Source organism: Juglans microcarpa x Juglans regia, chromosome 4D (genome assembly GCF_004785595.1).
Source record: "Juglans microcarpa x Juglans regia isolate MS1-56 chromosome 4D, Jm3101_v1.0, whole genome shotgun sequence".
Taxonomy (NCBI): domain Eukaryota; kingdom Viridiplantae; phylum Streptophyta; class Magnoliopsida; order Fagales; family Juglandaceae; genus Juglans; species Juglans microcarpa x Juglans regia.
The window spans coordinates 8,210,277-8,227,478 of NC_054600.1; the positions used below are offsets into that span (position 1 = coordinate 8,210,277).

Consider the following 17,202-nt stretch of genomic DNA (forward strand, 5'->3'; position numbering starts at 1 on the left):
GTAGTTCATTCCACATCTTTATCCGTTTTATGTAATTTTTTCCTACTTGTATTTTTGCGGACTCCATTTTTTGTAGTTTAAGCTCTATGCTCATGAAGTGAGTTTTATTACTTCTTTTATTTTCTTCCCCAGCCTTTGCGGACTCCATTTTTTGTAGTTTAAGCTCTATGCTCATGAAGTGAGTTTTATTACTTCTTTTATTTTCTTCCCCAGTCTTGGGTGCTGGTGTTGAGGAGAAAGAAATGGAGGACTTGGAGAGAGAGAGCGCAAACGAGAGGAGAGATATAACCTAAACAGAATTTGGTACGATCACTTAATATCAACTCTACTATAAGAATCCTAGAATGTTTAAGTGTCTAACTTCTATTTGTGCATTTCTCACTCATCCCATCACTCATCAGGCGGGATAAGTCAACATATTTTTTAATATTATTTTTATTTTAAAATTAAAAAAAAAACTAAATTATTTATTATATTTTGTGTTAAAATTTAAAAAATTATAATGATTAGATAAGATGAGATAAAATTAAGAGGCTCAATCAATCCAAACACCCCTCAGGCATTACCACTCAACCACCACGTACCATCACCAAGAAAAGTAATAAGAAGCGAAACACAATCCTCCCAACCATATTTTGGCAGGCAAGTATTATAAGTATCAAATCATTAATTAAGTCGTAAGATGGTCGAGTTGCTCCGACAAGGAGCAAAATGCAATTGAGAAAAATACATAAATCCGTTCTTGAAGCACACTGTTTGATGTTTTTCCATGAGAGTAATCAACCAGTTCTCAGGATAATGTGGACTCCACTGTCAGTATCCACAATGTCACTTATCTCGCCCACCTTAAGAGCATATGTTGCTTCTTCAAAAGGCTTCTGCATCTGGCCTCGGCCGAAAGGACCTGCAGCAGCAATATTTAACATACAGTTTTGTTTAGAGCAATGCAAGAGACGATATCCAATCCAGGTTATGTCATGGGCATACAAATTTACTAGCAGTCAAAGAAGGTATATGTCCCATCCCGTGTGCAAATTATCAGGCACAACTTGCATATATAAATACTTGGGATCTCATAGCTCTCTTTTTCATTATCAGGTACTAACCAATAAATGGGAAAGAACGCAGAGGCATGGGACAGAAGGTAGATTGAAAGATATAAGTCACTAGAATTATATATAACGCAATTAATTGACTTACTTTTATGAGTAAGATGAAATTTTATTGATAATGAAAGAGGATGTTACCCCAGTACACAGGATATATATGAATCCACTTAACTATAAGATCACTCGCTGTATTTCAAGCATGTTGATAACACAAAAAAAAAAAAATCAAATCGAGGTTGCCACAAAACTATAGACGGTATTTTAACCACCACCATAAAAACATATCCTTACAACAATATTACTTTTTTATTCATTCAAGAATTTCAAACAAGAACCTGAAATTTCAAAACATACCCCACCCCCCAACCCCCGCGTTGGCAGCAATGCTAGTCTTCATCTTTGATCTTGTCATGTCCAATCACGAGTGCTGATGTGATACATTTAAAGTGGTTTCATATGTCACCATTTAAATGGACAGCCACTAATAATGTATCACATTAATAAGTGTGACTGAAGATAACAAAATCTAGGATGAAAAGGAGCATTTCTAAAGAAAGAATAATCTTAACTACGATATTATATTATTAGACTGAAAGAAAGTTAAATACAGAAAACTGCTGGAAAACTGGTTTTTGATACAAACGGGAAAAAAAACCTTGAAAGCAAGTTAGATGAAAAGATTGCTGGCTGAAATTGAAAGAAAAGTAATATTCCATTAAGAAAATTTCACTGAAAACTGGTTTTTGATACAAATGGGAAAAAAAACCTTGAAAGCAAGTTAGATGAAAAGATTGCTGGCTGAAATTGAAAGAAAAGTAATATTCCATTAAGAAAATTTCACTAAAAGACAAAAAAGTAAAAATAAAATGTAATGTAATAACACAGATGCCCAATCACTAAAGAACAAAGGAAATCACTTATGTTAGCTAAAATTTGTGCATTCTGGGGGTAGGAAGGATGTAATACACAAAGGGTGGTCCAAGCCACATCTGGGCCTATACTCCAAAAGGATTACTCAATGATACAATTGTAGCACCATTGATACCATTATAAAGAGCAAAAACTTCTCATTCCCAAGCAAAGTGGGATCTCCTACACCACCTATCCTTATCACTCAGTATGGGGTATCACAATCTCTCCCCCCCCCTTAAATTCTCAGCGCCCTCGTCGGGCCCATTCTTCGTAGGTGGCACAACTCAAGTCCCACATTTCTGGTTGGAATAGGCTCTAATACCATTTATAACACCCACATTTTCATGGCTATTGAATTCAAAGATTTCAACCAAATTCAAACTAAAAACAAAGCTCACAATAAAATTAAGCCATCACCACACTTAAGTATACCCAAGTAGAGAGTACAAAAGTTATCCAACAACACATATATTCTTCTTGCCCCTAAATTCATTTAAACATTATAAAAAATTATGTTTTAACCAATCTCTCCAAGCTCGAGAATACAAAAATATACACCTACATATTTATTCAGTATAACCGCTCTAATTAAAGATCATTAACACCAAAACATATGGTTTCTCTTATGCCAATATTGGTTTGCATATAAGAAAATCAAACCACATAAAAAGAAATACCCAAGGCTGTAAACCGAACACATGTTCTTCCAAAGATTTCATACGTAATAACAGGTTGTACATATGCTAAGTTTTAGATAACTCATAATACACCTACATCAAAACTCAATTTCTTATTTCAAAGAAAATCAAAGCCCTACCAAATAGATCATTGCTCCAAATATGTACAAAATTAATTTCAAACTCCTACCCAAATCACATGTTGTACTGACCAAAATACATTACAAACAAATAAGCAACTTACATCAACGAAAATTACACAATAAACACCAATAATCATATTAAAAAAAACTAACTACATGAGGATTAACCAAAACGTGGAGAACTAGAGAGAGTAGCAAACGCGAAATGAGAAGAGATAACCAGTGTGCTTCGTTCTATGCCTATTTATAGGGAAGAATCCCATTATTTCGATCGGTTGTCCAGCATCTCCGAAGTAAATTTCGTGCATTACGATCGGCTGCATTAACCTCATCGTGATGAAGTCAGTGCCAAAAAATACTTGGGCTCCTCACAATAATTATGAGAGAGAGAGAGAGAGAGACGTTTTGGAAGAGCTATTGTTGCAAATGGGTGGATTTGTAGCAGCTTGGGAGGGGAACAAAATGAAGAATAAGAGTTGCAGACACAAGGGGCTTTTCCATTCAAGTTGGATGAAGATTAAACCTAGGGTGAAACTCATCGTTTCACGTAGGCACACAACCCTCTTATTTTGTTTTAAAGAACTACATGGACCTAATAAAGTTGGGCTTGGGGCTTGGGTATTACATTTCCTTCAATTTGAATGATACATTCAATGGGGAGACTCCGGCTGGACCAAGTTCTGATAGATCCACAGTACTACGAGAAGTAGTACTACAAGTAATGGTAGAGATTGTATGTAATTCCATGACTCGAAATTGATATGCAATGAATGAAAGATGCACTATTGAACAATTTAATCATTTGTGACCCCCAACTTTTGAAGGAAAGACTGATCTGATTGCTGTAGAAGATTGGATTCAGGACAACAAAAGAATACTTAGTTTTACGATGCACTGATGAGCAAAACGTTTTGTACTCCACATTCAAATTGACTAGGGAAGCAAAATGTTTTTTTTTTTTTTTTTTTTTTTTTTTTATAAGACTGGGGAAGCAAAATGTTGGAGGATCTCAAGGACTCTTGGAATAAGAACTGTAGCAAACTCCAATCACATGGAACCGTTTTAAGGAAATTTGAGTGTTTCTTCCCAAAGTCTGTCAAAGACGCTAAAGCTAGAGAGTTCACCAATTTGGTACAATGGTCAATGAACGTTCACCAGCGGCAAAACTTATTGAGCTCTCTCTCTTTGCTGCTTATTTGATTTCCGAGAAGAAAGAAAGGCTTGAAAAATTGAGGAAAGACTAAATCTCAAAATTTACGATAGGGTCGTAAGTTCTCAGATACCAAATTTTTCAAGTTAGTTGATAAGGTGTCTATCATTGAGCACAGTCTTCAAAGAAGTGTTTATATTTATAATACCCAAAAGAAAAGGATAGCACCATAGGAAACCAATCACAATGAGAATCAAGGCCAATGGAAAAAGATTAAACCTGCTGAGGATGGAAGGACAAAGGTGGTACAAGAGAGAAATTTTTCAAGTAGTCAAAATAAAAGGTGTGCAAAGCGTGGAAAAATTCATAGTGGTGAGTGTAGAGCTGGGATAGGCATATATTTCAAATATGGCAAGAAATGGCATTTTGCTCGAGAATGTTCCTTCAATGAAGGAAATACTTCTACCTCCGTGAGAGATCAAAGAAAGACAGCTCCTACACGTGTATACCCACTCACTTCTAAAGAAACTGGTGCCCAAGACTAGTGATGGGTAGGAAGAAGTGAGCACCCAAGATTTCAATAGGAAGTGCCAAAAAAAACTCTTTCATAAATTTTCAATTTACATTGGGAACATATGAAGTTTTGCAATGATTTTTTTTATTTACTTGATAATAATGCATTTTAGGTTGGTAAATTTTATTTTGGTCCTTGTTACTCTTGTTTTTTGATACGTCTTAAATCATTTTTCTCTTTCTTGTGATAATGTTCTCAATAATTTAGATGGCACCTCCGCAATTTGAGAAAGAAAATGGGTAATGGGACTCTGAAACTTACATAAAGTATAGGTTGGAGTGTGCTCGTGCTTTGGGATATGAGATAATAAAAGAACATCGTCTGATTATGTGTGTTCCTTCAGTCAATAGATACAAGTTTAACAATCTGACAAAACCAAAGCCCAAACCCACTAACCGCAAATTGAAGAAATCCTTAGCAATGCTTGCATTTCTTGTAAGGATCAAGAAAGAATGTGATGGGGAGGATAAACAAGGTAAGTATTATAAGTCCTTTAGTGAGTGGAAATTTGTTTTTTTTTTTTTTTTGGAAAGCAGACATTTGGTTTGAGAATTTTTCCAATGTTGAATTCTAGAATAAGATTTTATTGAATGTCTATCCCATTTTGATGGCCTATCAAAATAGGAACTTAAGTTCTCAAATGTAAGCACATAAATTACGGTTATTATTGATTACTTCAGATTCTGTTTAGTTGTCATAAGAACTTGGTGTTCCAATATTTTGCTTAAAGAGATATTTTCAGAGGTGTATTTATGAATGTCTACTTGGATTTTCATAATCAATAAATTTGGAGTTGAGACTGTAACAAACATAAATATTATTTGGGTTTTAGATTTACAGCTATAGCCTTAAATTTTTCAATGCCGAAGCAAGGTGAGATTTCGATAATGAGTTGAGATGAGATGAGTTGAGATAAAAGTTGAAAATTGAATAAAATATTGTTAGAATATTATTTTTTAATATTATTATTGTTTTGTCATTTGAAAAAATTGAATTATTTATTATATTTCATAGAGGAATGTTGTAATAATTAGATAAGATGAGATGAATTGAGTTGAGATCAACTCTAAAACCAAACGAGGCCTAAATAAGTTTTTTTTCCCCCCTAAAGATGAGTTTTGAGGAGAAGGAAGGACTATGAGAAGTAACAATAAAGAAAATGACTTGAATTGGAAGTGGTTGAATTAGAACCATGATGGGAGGTAGTTTAATATTACCCAAATTACGAGGACAAAGTTCTATAAAAAGAGGGAGGGGGGGGGGGGGACTGTAATACCCAAGCCTCAGGCCCAACTCTTATTAGGCCCATGTAGTCTCCTTTAAAAAAAAGCATGAGGGTTGTGCGCCTAAGTGAAGCAATGAGTTTCACCTAGGTTAAATCTTTGAGAAATGATATTTGCAGTTGTGAAGTGCGTAAACACCGCACAATCCCTTAGTAAAAAGTGAGTAAATATGAGACCTACATGAAAAAAAACTAATTTTTTTAATAGTAGACCCCAATATTTTTCAAAATAATTGTGCGGCACTTGCGCACTACACGACTGTATATAGCATTACTCTTAATCTTTATCCCAGACGCAGAAAAAGCCCCTTGTGTCCGCAACCCTTCTTCCTCATTTTGTTCCCCATCCAAGTTGCACCCATGTGCAAATACATCTCTTCTAAAACGTCTCTCTCATAACAATTGAGAGGAGCCCAAGTATTTTTCGGGACAAACTTCACCATTTTTTTTTATTATTAGTAACAACTTCACCATAATGAGGTTAATGCCGCCATTGGTAATGCACAAAATTTACCCTGGGGATGTTGAACAACTTTTCCCTAAAAATAAGCATAGAACGAAGCACACAACTAACACCAGACATCTTTTCTCATTTTGTGTTGGCTACTCTCTCTAGTTCTCCACATTTTGGTAAGTCCTCTTGTAGTTAATCTCTATTAATATGATTATTGATACTAATTGTGTAATTTTCGTTGATGTAAGTTGCTTATTTGTTTGGAATATGTATTTTGGTCAATACAACATGAGATTTGGGTAGGAGTTTGATAAGAGTAAGGGGTGTGTGGTATCCCACATTATCTAGGAATGAGAAGTTTTTGCTCTTTATAATAGTTCTAATGGTGTTCCAATTATATCGTTACTAGTCCTTTTGGAGTATAAGCCACAATGTGGTTTGGACCTTTTGGTGTTACTGAGGAGGATTGAGAATATCTAAGCCTCAACCTTTTTTTTTAGAAGTATCTAAGCCTCGACCTTTACTCCATGATGTCTGCAAATCACTATTAGGCAACGATACAGGCCTTACGATTCATACAACTTAAACTCATCACGTGTCCCTCATAGAAAGGAAGGCCCATTTCCTTCATTTCCTTTCTTTTCCACCTCTCTGTTATTGACTGGATGTGCCCTTGTAATTTATCGGTATATACAGCTTTTGATGGTTTACTTTCTAAACATAAACATCATGCTTCAGGGCAAGATTTCTAGGAAACCATAACTTAACCTCTTAAACAACGAAAAACCTAGCCTTTTTGGCCCCACGCTTATATCTTGTCCATTTTTACCGTGTTTTTAAGTACATTGGTATTCCATCAACCTCTTTTTCTCCCCTAACAAAACGTAGCCTTAGTCATCTTTCCCAAATCCTTAACACAGACAACAATTCATCTAAAAGATTAATCCTTTGACCAGCCAAAGAAACTAAACATAGAAGTTCGAAGCAAATTAAATCTAAGGTATTTTCAAACCCTAAATTAGCACAAAAAGTCAAAACCAAACCTTCTTGGGTGGTTGGGTGCCTTTTATTGGACTTTACAGGCAACCGAGAAGAAGTCAAAAAGATCAAAAAAAAAAAAAGACTGACCGAGATCGCCGCCGCGCTTGGCGGAGCTGCAATCGGAGAAGCTAGAGGCGAGGTCCTCGAATTTGGCTTTTCCCGAAGCGATGTCGTCACGAAGGGCTTGGAGCTGAGATACGGCGCTCTCCCTGGTGGTGCTCATAATGACCCGGCCCTCTGGATCCTTCCACGAGGCCTTCCTCCGAGACCCTTGGTGCTTGATCAGTATGTGCGATGCTCTAACCTGATTGGCCGTCGCAGACGCCGACATTCTCGTCTTCTTCTTATGCTTTTCCCTGTCCGCCGTCCGATCTGCAGACGGTTTTGAGGTTTTCTTTCGCTTCCGATCGGTCTCTATCTTTGCAAAGCTGGAAAAAATATAGAGAGAAAGGAAGAGAAACGGATGGTGTCGTTGATCTCACTGTGCTTGCGAGTTGGTGCAAGGGTAGCCTGCGCAGAACTGCAACTTTGCTTTATGTATATAGAGGAGAAGCTGCTATGAGTTATTATCTCCTCAGGTCAAGTATAGCTGTACGAATATCTGATGCATTGTGCGACGCACATACTCTGTTCCATTCACGGAATAACACGTCATACGCATCTTTTTTTTATTTTATTTTTTTTAATACATTGGGGGAGGGGTCGAACTATGTTTTTTTTAATAAGTATACAGACTATAGTCACCATTCAAGTTTGAATTTTTCACCTGGAAAGTAATAAATAGAATATCTCAAACATATTTGTTAGATATAGTAAAATTATTTGAGTTAAAATATTTTATAGAATTTTAGAAGATAAAGAGAAAAAAATTAAATAAAAATATTATAAAATTGAAATTGTTTTAATATTATTTTTATTTTAAAATTTGAAAAAATAGTATTATTTTTTATGTTTTGTTTGAGAGTTTAAAAAAATTATAATAATTAGATGAAAAATTAAAAATTAAAAATTGAAAAGTGTTGTGTTTGAATAATTTTTAGAAATAAAATATAATATCTGAAGATATTTAAGAATACTTGAGATATATCATGTTACTAAACGAGTGCTTAAAGTTATATGTTTACAAATTAACCTGTAGATTATAAAATTTTGGGTAATTTTAGACATAATTTTAAATTATACAATCTCTGAGTACTCATTTAAAAAAAAGGTAAGATTCATTATTAAAAAAATAATTTTTTCATGTTTTATATTTATCTTTTTTCAATAGAAATATATGAGACTTACAACTCTAAAATTATAAATATTATTTCATTAAAATTTTTATTATAAAATAAATATAACTTATAATATTAAATTAGATTAATTTATGCAACATCTATGTGGTCAAGTGTTTTTCTAAAGATAGAAGAGTGAGAATTTACTTTATCAATTTATTATCAGTTACATTAATTCAGTTTTTTAGTTAACTTTTTTTTGTTGATATTGTTATTTTCGAGCGTCAAGTCCACCTGTAATTTTTCTTTTGTAAAAAAAAATATATAGACATAGTAATTCTTATTAAAGTAAACAAGATGCACTCAATACAATAATACTGCTCAAGACGTATAACTTCGAAGAAGTTTTTTTTATTAAAAAGAAGTGAGACCGATTATAAAAGTACATTTTACAGTAGATCTCACTTTTCTTTTAAGGGATTATACTTGTATGTATTATTCATTAATTACTTTAGAACTTTTATATAATTCTCTAACAAATGTAAATTTAAATAAATTAATATTTGATTAGATAATTCTAAAAAATTATGTAATAATTATCTCTCTGTAAATTTTGCTTAATTTCTATCCAGTAAGGTGGTTTTTTTTTTTAATAAAAAAAAAAGACTAATTAACTTTACCATTTTATGTCTTAAAAGAATTAGGTTAGATTTTTTTTTTTTTATAGGAAATAGACATCATTTCATTTCATAACGAAGTTACATCTGTGACTCAAGTTACAAGCTAAACTAACTTCTGTTGTAAGCTTCCCCATATACAAATATTTTTGCGACGGATATTGTCTGAACTTCAAAAAACTCTCAAAAAAGAGTATCATTCTTTGTATAAAACAGAGGTAAAACCAACCGGTATCCACACTCCATCCTCTAATGGCGGAGAAGTAAACACCACACCCATCCTCCAAACTGGAGGAGGGAGGAACCAATACTGCTATGGACATAAATCTAATAGCCTATTTCACTTTATTTTTCCTACAAACAAAAAACTCAACAAACAAACACCAACAAAACACACCAACATAAAATCGCAAATACAGAAAAAAAAAAAATGAATCGGGAAAAGCATAAAAGGGAAACACTAGTGGTGTGTGAATGACACGTGCCACTCTGGAAAGGAGCCAATCGGTCGGTCAATACGGTGCCAGAGTCACTAGGCCCTGAGGTGCTGCGTATGGCATCAACGGAAGGTGATTCACGGTGGCTCGAGTGCGCCACGCATTGACTTTAAACCACGCATCAGTGTAACTCGCTGCTCCGAATGGTGCCCAATCCGGTCGACTGTAAGATCAGCGGGTGAGAATTCTCCCGGTGGTGCGCGTGTAGGAAGATGGTCACCGGAGAAGCTTGAATCGACTACCCTCCCTTATTCGGCCGAAAAATAAAATAAAATAAAAAAGGAGAAAAAAACCAAAAAACCACCGGAGACGCAGGGCCGACAGTAGAGAGGGAGAAGAGGGAGAGGAAGAAGGAGCCGAAGCTCCCCTTCCCCCCAGCTGGGTTCAGACGAGAGAGTGTTTCTAGAAAGAGAGGCTCTGGTTTTAGAGAGAGGGAGAGCCAAAGAGATTCTTCTATTCAAGAATTAGGTTAGGTTTAGATAATAAGTTGAGATCAAAGTTAAAAGTTGAATAAAATATTATTTTTTAATATTATTATTGTTTTGAGATTTAAAAAAATTGAATTATTTATTATATTTTATGTAAAAATTTATGAAAATTATAATGATAAAATAAGATAAAATAAGTCGAGAGTATTTCTTAATCTAAATTGAACTTATTCTCGTTACCCTCGGCATAAGTTTTTTTTATTTGGAACAAAAGTAGTATCACTAAGAACTTATTTATCGACAGAGACGTTTTTGTTTCTTTAGCAGGTTTCTTTCCCATTTAGCAGGTAGGGAAACTCCGAATAGTTCTGTACAGCATGTCATTTTTTTTTTAATTTTATCGTTCATTTTCACCCACCACATATCATATTTTTTTTTTCTTAAATTAATTAAATTTTTTTACTCATCATTCATACACCATATATTTAATATGAGAAAAAAATAAAAAATTATGATGTATAGTATGAGGATGATAAATAAAATTTTATTTTTTTTATTATTATTATAGCACCCCATTTAACATCCAAACTTGACACCATCAATAAAATATATATAAATATAACTTTTTTTTCTCAGTTTTTATTTTTAATTTCCTGATTTTTTTTTCAAAGTCATTTTCATTTTAAGAAATTAGGGAATTTAAAAAAAAATGAAAAAAAAAATTTAATTGATGGTTGTCAAATTTGAATGTCAAATGGGGTGCTAACTGTAAAAAAAAGCATTTTCCCTTATTGGGGGGCTACACATAATAATGCCCAAACCGAACGAAAGTTTGGAGATACCAAAATCTTTTTCATTTCAGACGATTAAAGTTACAACAAAACCGGTTCAAGGCCTATGTCTCAGAAACTGCCCGGAGAGAGAGAGAGAGAGAGAGAGAGAGAGAGAGATACTCATACTAATTACACGACCAAAGATTTCCAGCCGAACAACCATCACATAATCTGAAATCTGAAGTTTAAAATCCCCATCATCTAAAGACCTCTTGGTTGAATCAATCAATGAACTCAGTTGGCTGCTTGTCTTCCCCACAGCTTGTGATTCTCAACAACGCAGCCCGCACAAGCAAATTGAGTGTTAATTTGTTGCGTCATTGTGAGAGTTTGTCCAAGAATATTGATCTGAAGTTATACCCCAAAAAAGAGAGCTACACTTCTCTCAAAATGGGCCAACCTTTTCTCGTGATGTCATCTATCTTTGCATCTATCTGCTTCTGCACTCTAGGAGGGCAAAGCTCTGCTGCATAACCATTTAATTTTGCTGCCAAACTTGACCATTCAAGCTCCTGTTCTGGCAGGTTCCCAATTAGCTGAAGAAGGAAAGGATTTCGTTTGAGCTCAAATTTCTGCAGATTTTAAGACGAAACGTTGGGTCAGCCATCATGAAAGATTGTCGAACATGACCTTCCTCAAAAGCTATTTCAGAATCTTCCAAAGATACATCTATTAGAAAAGGTCTTCCCATCTTTCAGAGTTGAAAACAAGCTTTCATAAAATAAAAATAAAAATAGTTCCAGTGAGTAATTTCAGTGAATGCATGCGATGAATATTGAGTGGTGAAAGTTGAGGTTGTACACAAAACTGCAGCAGTGCCATGGAAACAAATTACTTCTAAAAGACATTTCTCCTGACCCCAGTGGGACTGTTACAAGCCTCTCTCAGTGTCACTGAAAAGGAATTACTCATTCCAAACTTCAGAAGCTAGACTAACCACCTCTAATCATGATTGCATGACATATAAGGCATCATTTGGACATAAATGCTTCCATGGTTTCATTAACATATACGGTAGCAGACAGAACTCTGGAAGTTCATCCTCCTGCTTCGTGTTTCTCATTCCCACAATCTAAAGAACATGGACGGCATTTTGCAGAACCACGTCTATTATAATCCAACTTTAAAATTCAAACTCACAGCCCATTCAAGCCATTATTTTTATCAAATTGGAACGTATTGTGCTCTTAAGAACAGTAATCAGGGAGGACATAAGCAGCTCTGGGAATTTTAAAGGTTCTAAAGTAAGAAGATCAGGCACACATTTGCATTAATTAAAATGTTACTAATTCAAAATATCAAACCTGATGTTCAGGCTCTGCAGGATAAAATGTTCTAAGCTGTTGAATCTGAGTAGTCACAATGCTGCTTTTAGACTTAGTTTGCTCCCTCTCTTTGCTTATTGCAGCCAATCTAGATTCTTCATTTCCATTCGTGAAAATAATAGACCTGCTAATACATGGAAATAGTTCCAAGGTACGTATGAGGTCTGCATGAATCAAGAACCTACTTTTGAAGGTAAGCAGTGTTACCTGTATTGGTTACCCACATCAGGGCCTTGCCCAAATACCTGCCTAGAATCATGACTAGACCAAAAAACCTCTAAAAGTTGTCTGAAATTAATCAGTCTGGGATCATATTCAACCTTTGTACATTCAAAAATCCATGTCAGACAAGCCTCCATAAAGATCAAACAGAAATAGAAAACACGTAATAAATTCCAAGTAAAAGACACATCCATACAGAAGCATATGAGATAAGGATCCTTATACAAAATCCAATGTAAATGTAGCTCCACCTGCCAGCCATGTTTACATGAATAAAAATGCCAACAATGAACCCCTTTTACACAAGGAAAATTTTGTAAAGTAATAGCATATTCAATGACAAAAATTAGTCCAATTGCTTAGTAATTTATTGTACTTAGATGGGATTGAGTCTAGTTTGAAATCAGTTCAAAAAAGTGTAAAATTTGGCAAAACTGATAATTTGCTAGACCTCCCGCTGGGCGTTCGGTCGGCCGCAAATTCATGAACTCCCACGATTAGTTTGGTTAAGCTAAAATTCCAACAAGTTAGCTAGACCTCCCATGGGATCGTGATTTGAGTTCACCAGGCACACATGAGACCCGTGGTACATTAAAGGTAAATCAACTATTCATCTCTTTCATTCAAACATTCAATCGGATTCTAGGATAAGTCTTTGAATCATATTTCCTCTCTTAAAAGGTTTCTAAGGTTTTACTTTAGCCCTGATTTAAGTCAAACCTCAATAATGTTTCCCATACACAATTTTGTTTCCCATACACAATTTTCTAAGTACATAGACATATTTACGTAAACCCTTATTTACTTCTAGTGAGAGAAAAACTTATTTGAGGTTGAGTGCCTACAAGATAAAGAGAACACCATCCTGATGATCAGTTGATAATTTTATTCTTAGATTGTTGTCCATGAGTTCATCAGCATGAGGAAGTTCTAGTGGAGTGGACAAATTTGTTTGTGGGTGAAGCTATTGATGAAACCAGAGTTTCGTAGCTACTGTGTTGTAGAGATCAAGTGGGTCACTTGTGAGGATTGCAAATCAAGTTTAAAGTCAACAAAGGTTTTGTAAGTGTCTAGTCTAAATTTAATTGTAACCATTTTCTTGTGTGTGGACTTATAGGCAGTGGCTAAGCACCCAGCGTGGTTTTTCTTTTGAAGAGTTCGTTAAAAGATAAAAAAACCTCTAGTGTTCTTTATTTTTTCATATTTTATTTATTTTGATATTTTTGATCTGTTGTTGCTTAGTAATATTGACTTGTTCGATTTTTAAATTGGCATAAAAGAATTAAAGCATCTATTCAACCCCTCTAGGTGTATCCAGGATCTGTTCCAATGAATTTTCAGATTTTCAAAACATGCCAGCCAACTAGATTTTTTTTTTTTTTTGGGTAGGTAATCAAGAAGTTTTATTCATAATAAAATAGACAGCCAAGTACATGGGCCGTATACATGAGTAATACCTACAAGTGAAAATTAGACTATTAGCACCAGAGTAAGATTCAACTTCTTAGAGAGCAATTTCAAGTAATCTATTACGAGTCCAAGACAGTGTTGGTCAATTCTAGGCACAAAGACACTAAGGGTTATGCAACAAGTCTCTCGTTTTTTTGTGGCGGAGCAGAGCACCAACTCCTACCCTATAGTTTAGAATTAGATGTTGTAGTTAAAAAAAGATCAGCATTATACTCTAAGAAGAATCTTCCAAGAGGCCAGGACATATAAAACCGTTTTAGAATAATCAGTGGAAAGATCAGCAATCCATTAATTCCAACTCCACCTTACACGGGAAACGAAGTATCAGAATTATCTTATACTCAAGCTGTCCAGCAACGAGATCATATTAAGATTGCCAAACCAACCCAATGAAATTCTAGTCTCGATAACAGATCTCCCAACTGGATTCCCTGAAACTAGAAATTCCACTAAAAACGTGTACTCCATCCGGTATTATCCCTCTTTGCATCCATTAATGGGTCCCAACCTCACATCATATAAAATCTTCCCCGACAACCCGATACATAATTCTTAGTTTGTCTGTTAAGTCCAATTTCATAATCTCCAAAGAAGAAAAAGCTAACATTTATTAAAAAAAAAACAGTTATAGCCGTTAAGCTTAAATCCAATAACATATTTATGCAACATACACTGACAACTATAGATCTTATGAGTCCAGAAGCTTAAAGCCATATCAAATTGAAACATACGCAAAGAGTAAGAATTAAAGAAAAGGAAGTGTGAGAGACGAGACCTGGACGGACTCGGCATGGTCGCCCAAGCTTCGGTACTCTGGGTTCGATTTGGATCCGCCAGCGTATCCGACGGTGGTCCGTACTACGCCGTTCAAGCATCCGAATACGGCCTCGGATCTCCAGAAGCTCCCGAGAGCAAAGACCGCGCTTTTCAAGGTCTGGCTGTTTGGTGGGTCCCTTGCCGGTTCCGAAGTTCGATCCGAGACTCTGATGCACTGAGATATATTGGTCAAGGAGGCGGCGAGGAGAACCAAGGTTAATAATCCATGAGCGCTGCTACTCCGTAGAAAAGCCATTGATTTAACCGACAGACAGGGAGAGGGAGAAAATGGTGAGAGAAGGAATAGAAAAATGGGGAGGAAACAAATTAAGATTGCTTAATAGTTAATTCCGTTAAAAAATGAACAAAATATTAAAAGGAGGGGTTGGATTGAAAATAAGCTATAACTCGGGTCCGAATGTCCAAATAAAATAAAGAAAAACTCTAGACACAGGCATTAAAGGTAGGGCTCTACAGAAACTAAAGCCACCGGCCGCCACTGATGCGAACCCACTGGCCACGCCAAGAACTGGCTAGAATCAATGGAGAACCAGTCAGCGTGCGGTGGTAATTTGAAGAAACCGACGTTCAACAACTCGGTCCCGGTTTGAAGCTGGACGGGACCGCTGAACCGACCGATATAATATAACTTTTTTTTTAATATACCCTTATCGAAACGACGCTGTTCCAAGATGCGTCTTCTTCTTCCCCAACCTCTTCTTCCTGAATCCGAATGCGTCTGCAACTCTCTCTCTCTCTCTCCCCTATGTAACTCTCTCCTTCCTATGCAACTCTCTTCTCTCCTCTGTAACTCTCTCTCTCTCTCTCTCTCTCTCTCTCTCTCTCTCTCTCTCTCATTATTTTCTCAGTAGATTATTGCTGCTAGAGGAACTGATGTCGACCAAGAACCGTCAAAGAACCGCCTCGATCGGTTTCCACCTCTCTATCAACCAGTTATTGTCAGTGGCTCCCCCATTTTTTCAGATGTCGGTCGGCGTTGGTTTTACCTAAAAATCACGCCGACGACGTTGGTTTTCATGCCTAATAAAAGGGTAGGCTGCGTATAGGGCTGTAAAAATAAACTGGAGAACTGGAAAACTGGCCCGGATCGGTTGGTTGGGTCAGGGACCTGTTCCTCCATTTTAAAAATAGACCGGTTTGCATATTTATATATTTTTAATTAACTTTTAATATTATATATAATATTTTTTATATTATATATAATATTTATAAATTATAATTATATATGAAATAATGTTATATTATAATTTATAACATAAAATTTTAATCTTAAACATGAACATTTATTTGATCGTATGTTTTAAATATAAAATATATATTAATTACATTTTATGATTTAATAAATTCTCAACATATTCCTTTTGATAAATATATTAGAAATACTAATATACATTAGTATATTAATTACTATATTATCACTAACATATAGTAATAGTACTATACCAATAGTACTACTATATACTAATAGTATTAGTGTATTACTAATATTTATATATATTAATATATATATATATATATAAGTATAAGAGATTAGAGATTTAATATATATTAAAAACTGAAAAACTGGGCCAAACCAGACTGTAATCGGTAAAACTAGAAATACCAACTTGGGAGGGTAACCGGTGCAATATCGGTTCTTGAAAATATAAAATCGGTATATACCGGTTTGGTTCCAAAATTTATCTAAAACCGGACCAAATTGGACCAATTACACCCCTAGCCTTGTGCACACTAGCCAACGTGGATTATTGAAATGCTACATTTTACTTTTTGGAGGTCTCAGAAGAAAATTCAAAAGCGTGGATTATTGAAACGTTGCGTTTAGCATTTTGCCATTTGAATCAAAATACCTTAACTTTGCACTTCTCTCTCTCTCTCTCTCTCTCTCTCTCCCCCTTGTGACAACGACATACAATAGAAAGGAAAAGTTCATGAAAAAAGAGGAGCCAATCCAAAAGTCATTTAAGGACCTATCCTTTACCCATTATCCTTTTTCACTAACGATCGCGTATGCTGAACTCGCAAGACATGTCCTCTGATTAGGAAGCTATTGAAGGACCCAAAAAGGGAAAGTGAAAGAAAAAAATGGAGCAATCCAAAAGCGGAGCACCCCTACGAGAAGACCCATCCCTCTAGTCTCCTTCATTACGCCCATGAAAAAATCGTCACTCAGGTTCTTGGATTTCTCAGTTCTTGTAGTCTAAATTAATACTCGGAAGTACTTTTCGAGAGGTTTCTTCAATACCCATTTCATGAAATGGATGTTTTGTGTCAAATCTGAGAGATAGGAAGAGAGGTGAGATTTGGTAAAGCGATCTGTTGAATCCGTCCTTTGTGTATGGATGGTAATGAGA

At 35.2% G+C, this 17,202-nt stretch overlaps 2 protein-coding genes across 2 annotated transcripts; both read right to left on the minus strand.

The window, feature by feature from the left end:
* Positions 1 to 647: 647 nt before the first annotated feature.
* Positions 648 to 7,902, minus strand: LOC121260684 (peptidyl-prolyl cis-trans isomerase Pin1). Its single transcript, XM_041162641.1, has 2 exons — positions 7,430 to 7,902; positions 648 to 904 (listed from the first exon to the last, which is right to left on the minus strand). Exons 1-2 carry the CDS (start codon positions 7,671 to 7,673, stop codon positions 780 to 782), a joined length of 369 nt encoding a protein of 122 aa, XP_041018575.1. The 5' UTR covers positions 7,674 to 7,902; the 3' UTR covers positions 648 to 779.
* A 3,082-nt stretch (positions 7,903 to 10,984) lies between these two features.
* On the minus strand, positions 10,985 to 15,251 carry LOC121260667 (peptide methionine sulfoxide reductase A5). Its single transcript, XM_041162615.1, has 4 exons — positions 14,787 to 15,251; positions 12,527 to 12,639; positions 12,299 to 12,443; positions 10,985 to 11,566 (listed from the first exon to the last, which is right to left on the minus strand). Exons 1-4 carry the CDS (start codon positions 15,081 to 15,083, stop codon positions 11,369 to 11,371), a joined length of 753 nt encoding a protein of 250 aa, XP_041018549.1. The 5' UTR covers positions 15,084 to 15,251; the 3' UTR covers positions 10,985 to 11,368.
* Positions 15,252 to 17,202: the final 1,951 nt, after the last annotated feature.

Coding starts and splice junctions, on each gene's coding strand:
- LOC121260667 (XM_041162615.1), bottom strand. CDS start 15,083: ATGGCTTTTCTACGGAGTAGCAGCGCTCATGGATTATTAACCTTGGTT. Junction 12,640..14,786: donor ACCATGCCGAGTCCGTCCAG/GTCTCGTCTCTC, acceptor GAATGTACAAAG/GTTGAATATGATCCCAGACT. Junction 12,444..12,526: donor GATGTGGGTAACCAATACAG/GTAACACTGCTT, acceptor ATGTATTAGCAG/GTCTATTATTTTCACGAATG.
- LOC121260684 (XM_041162641.1), bottom strand. CDS start 7,673: ATGTCGGCGTCTGCGACGGCCAATCAGGTTAGAGCATCGCACATACTG. Junction 905..7,429: donor CAAGCGCGGCGGCGATCTCG/GTCAGTCTTTTT, acceptor TTGCTGCTGCAG/GTCCTTTCGGCCGAGGCCAG.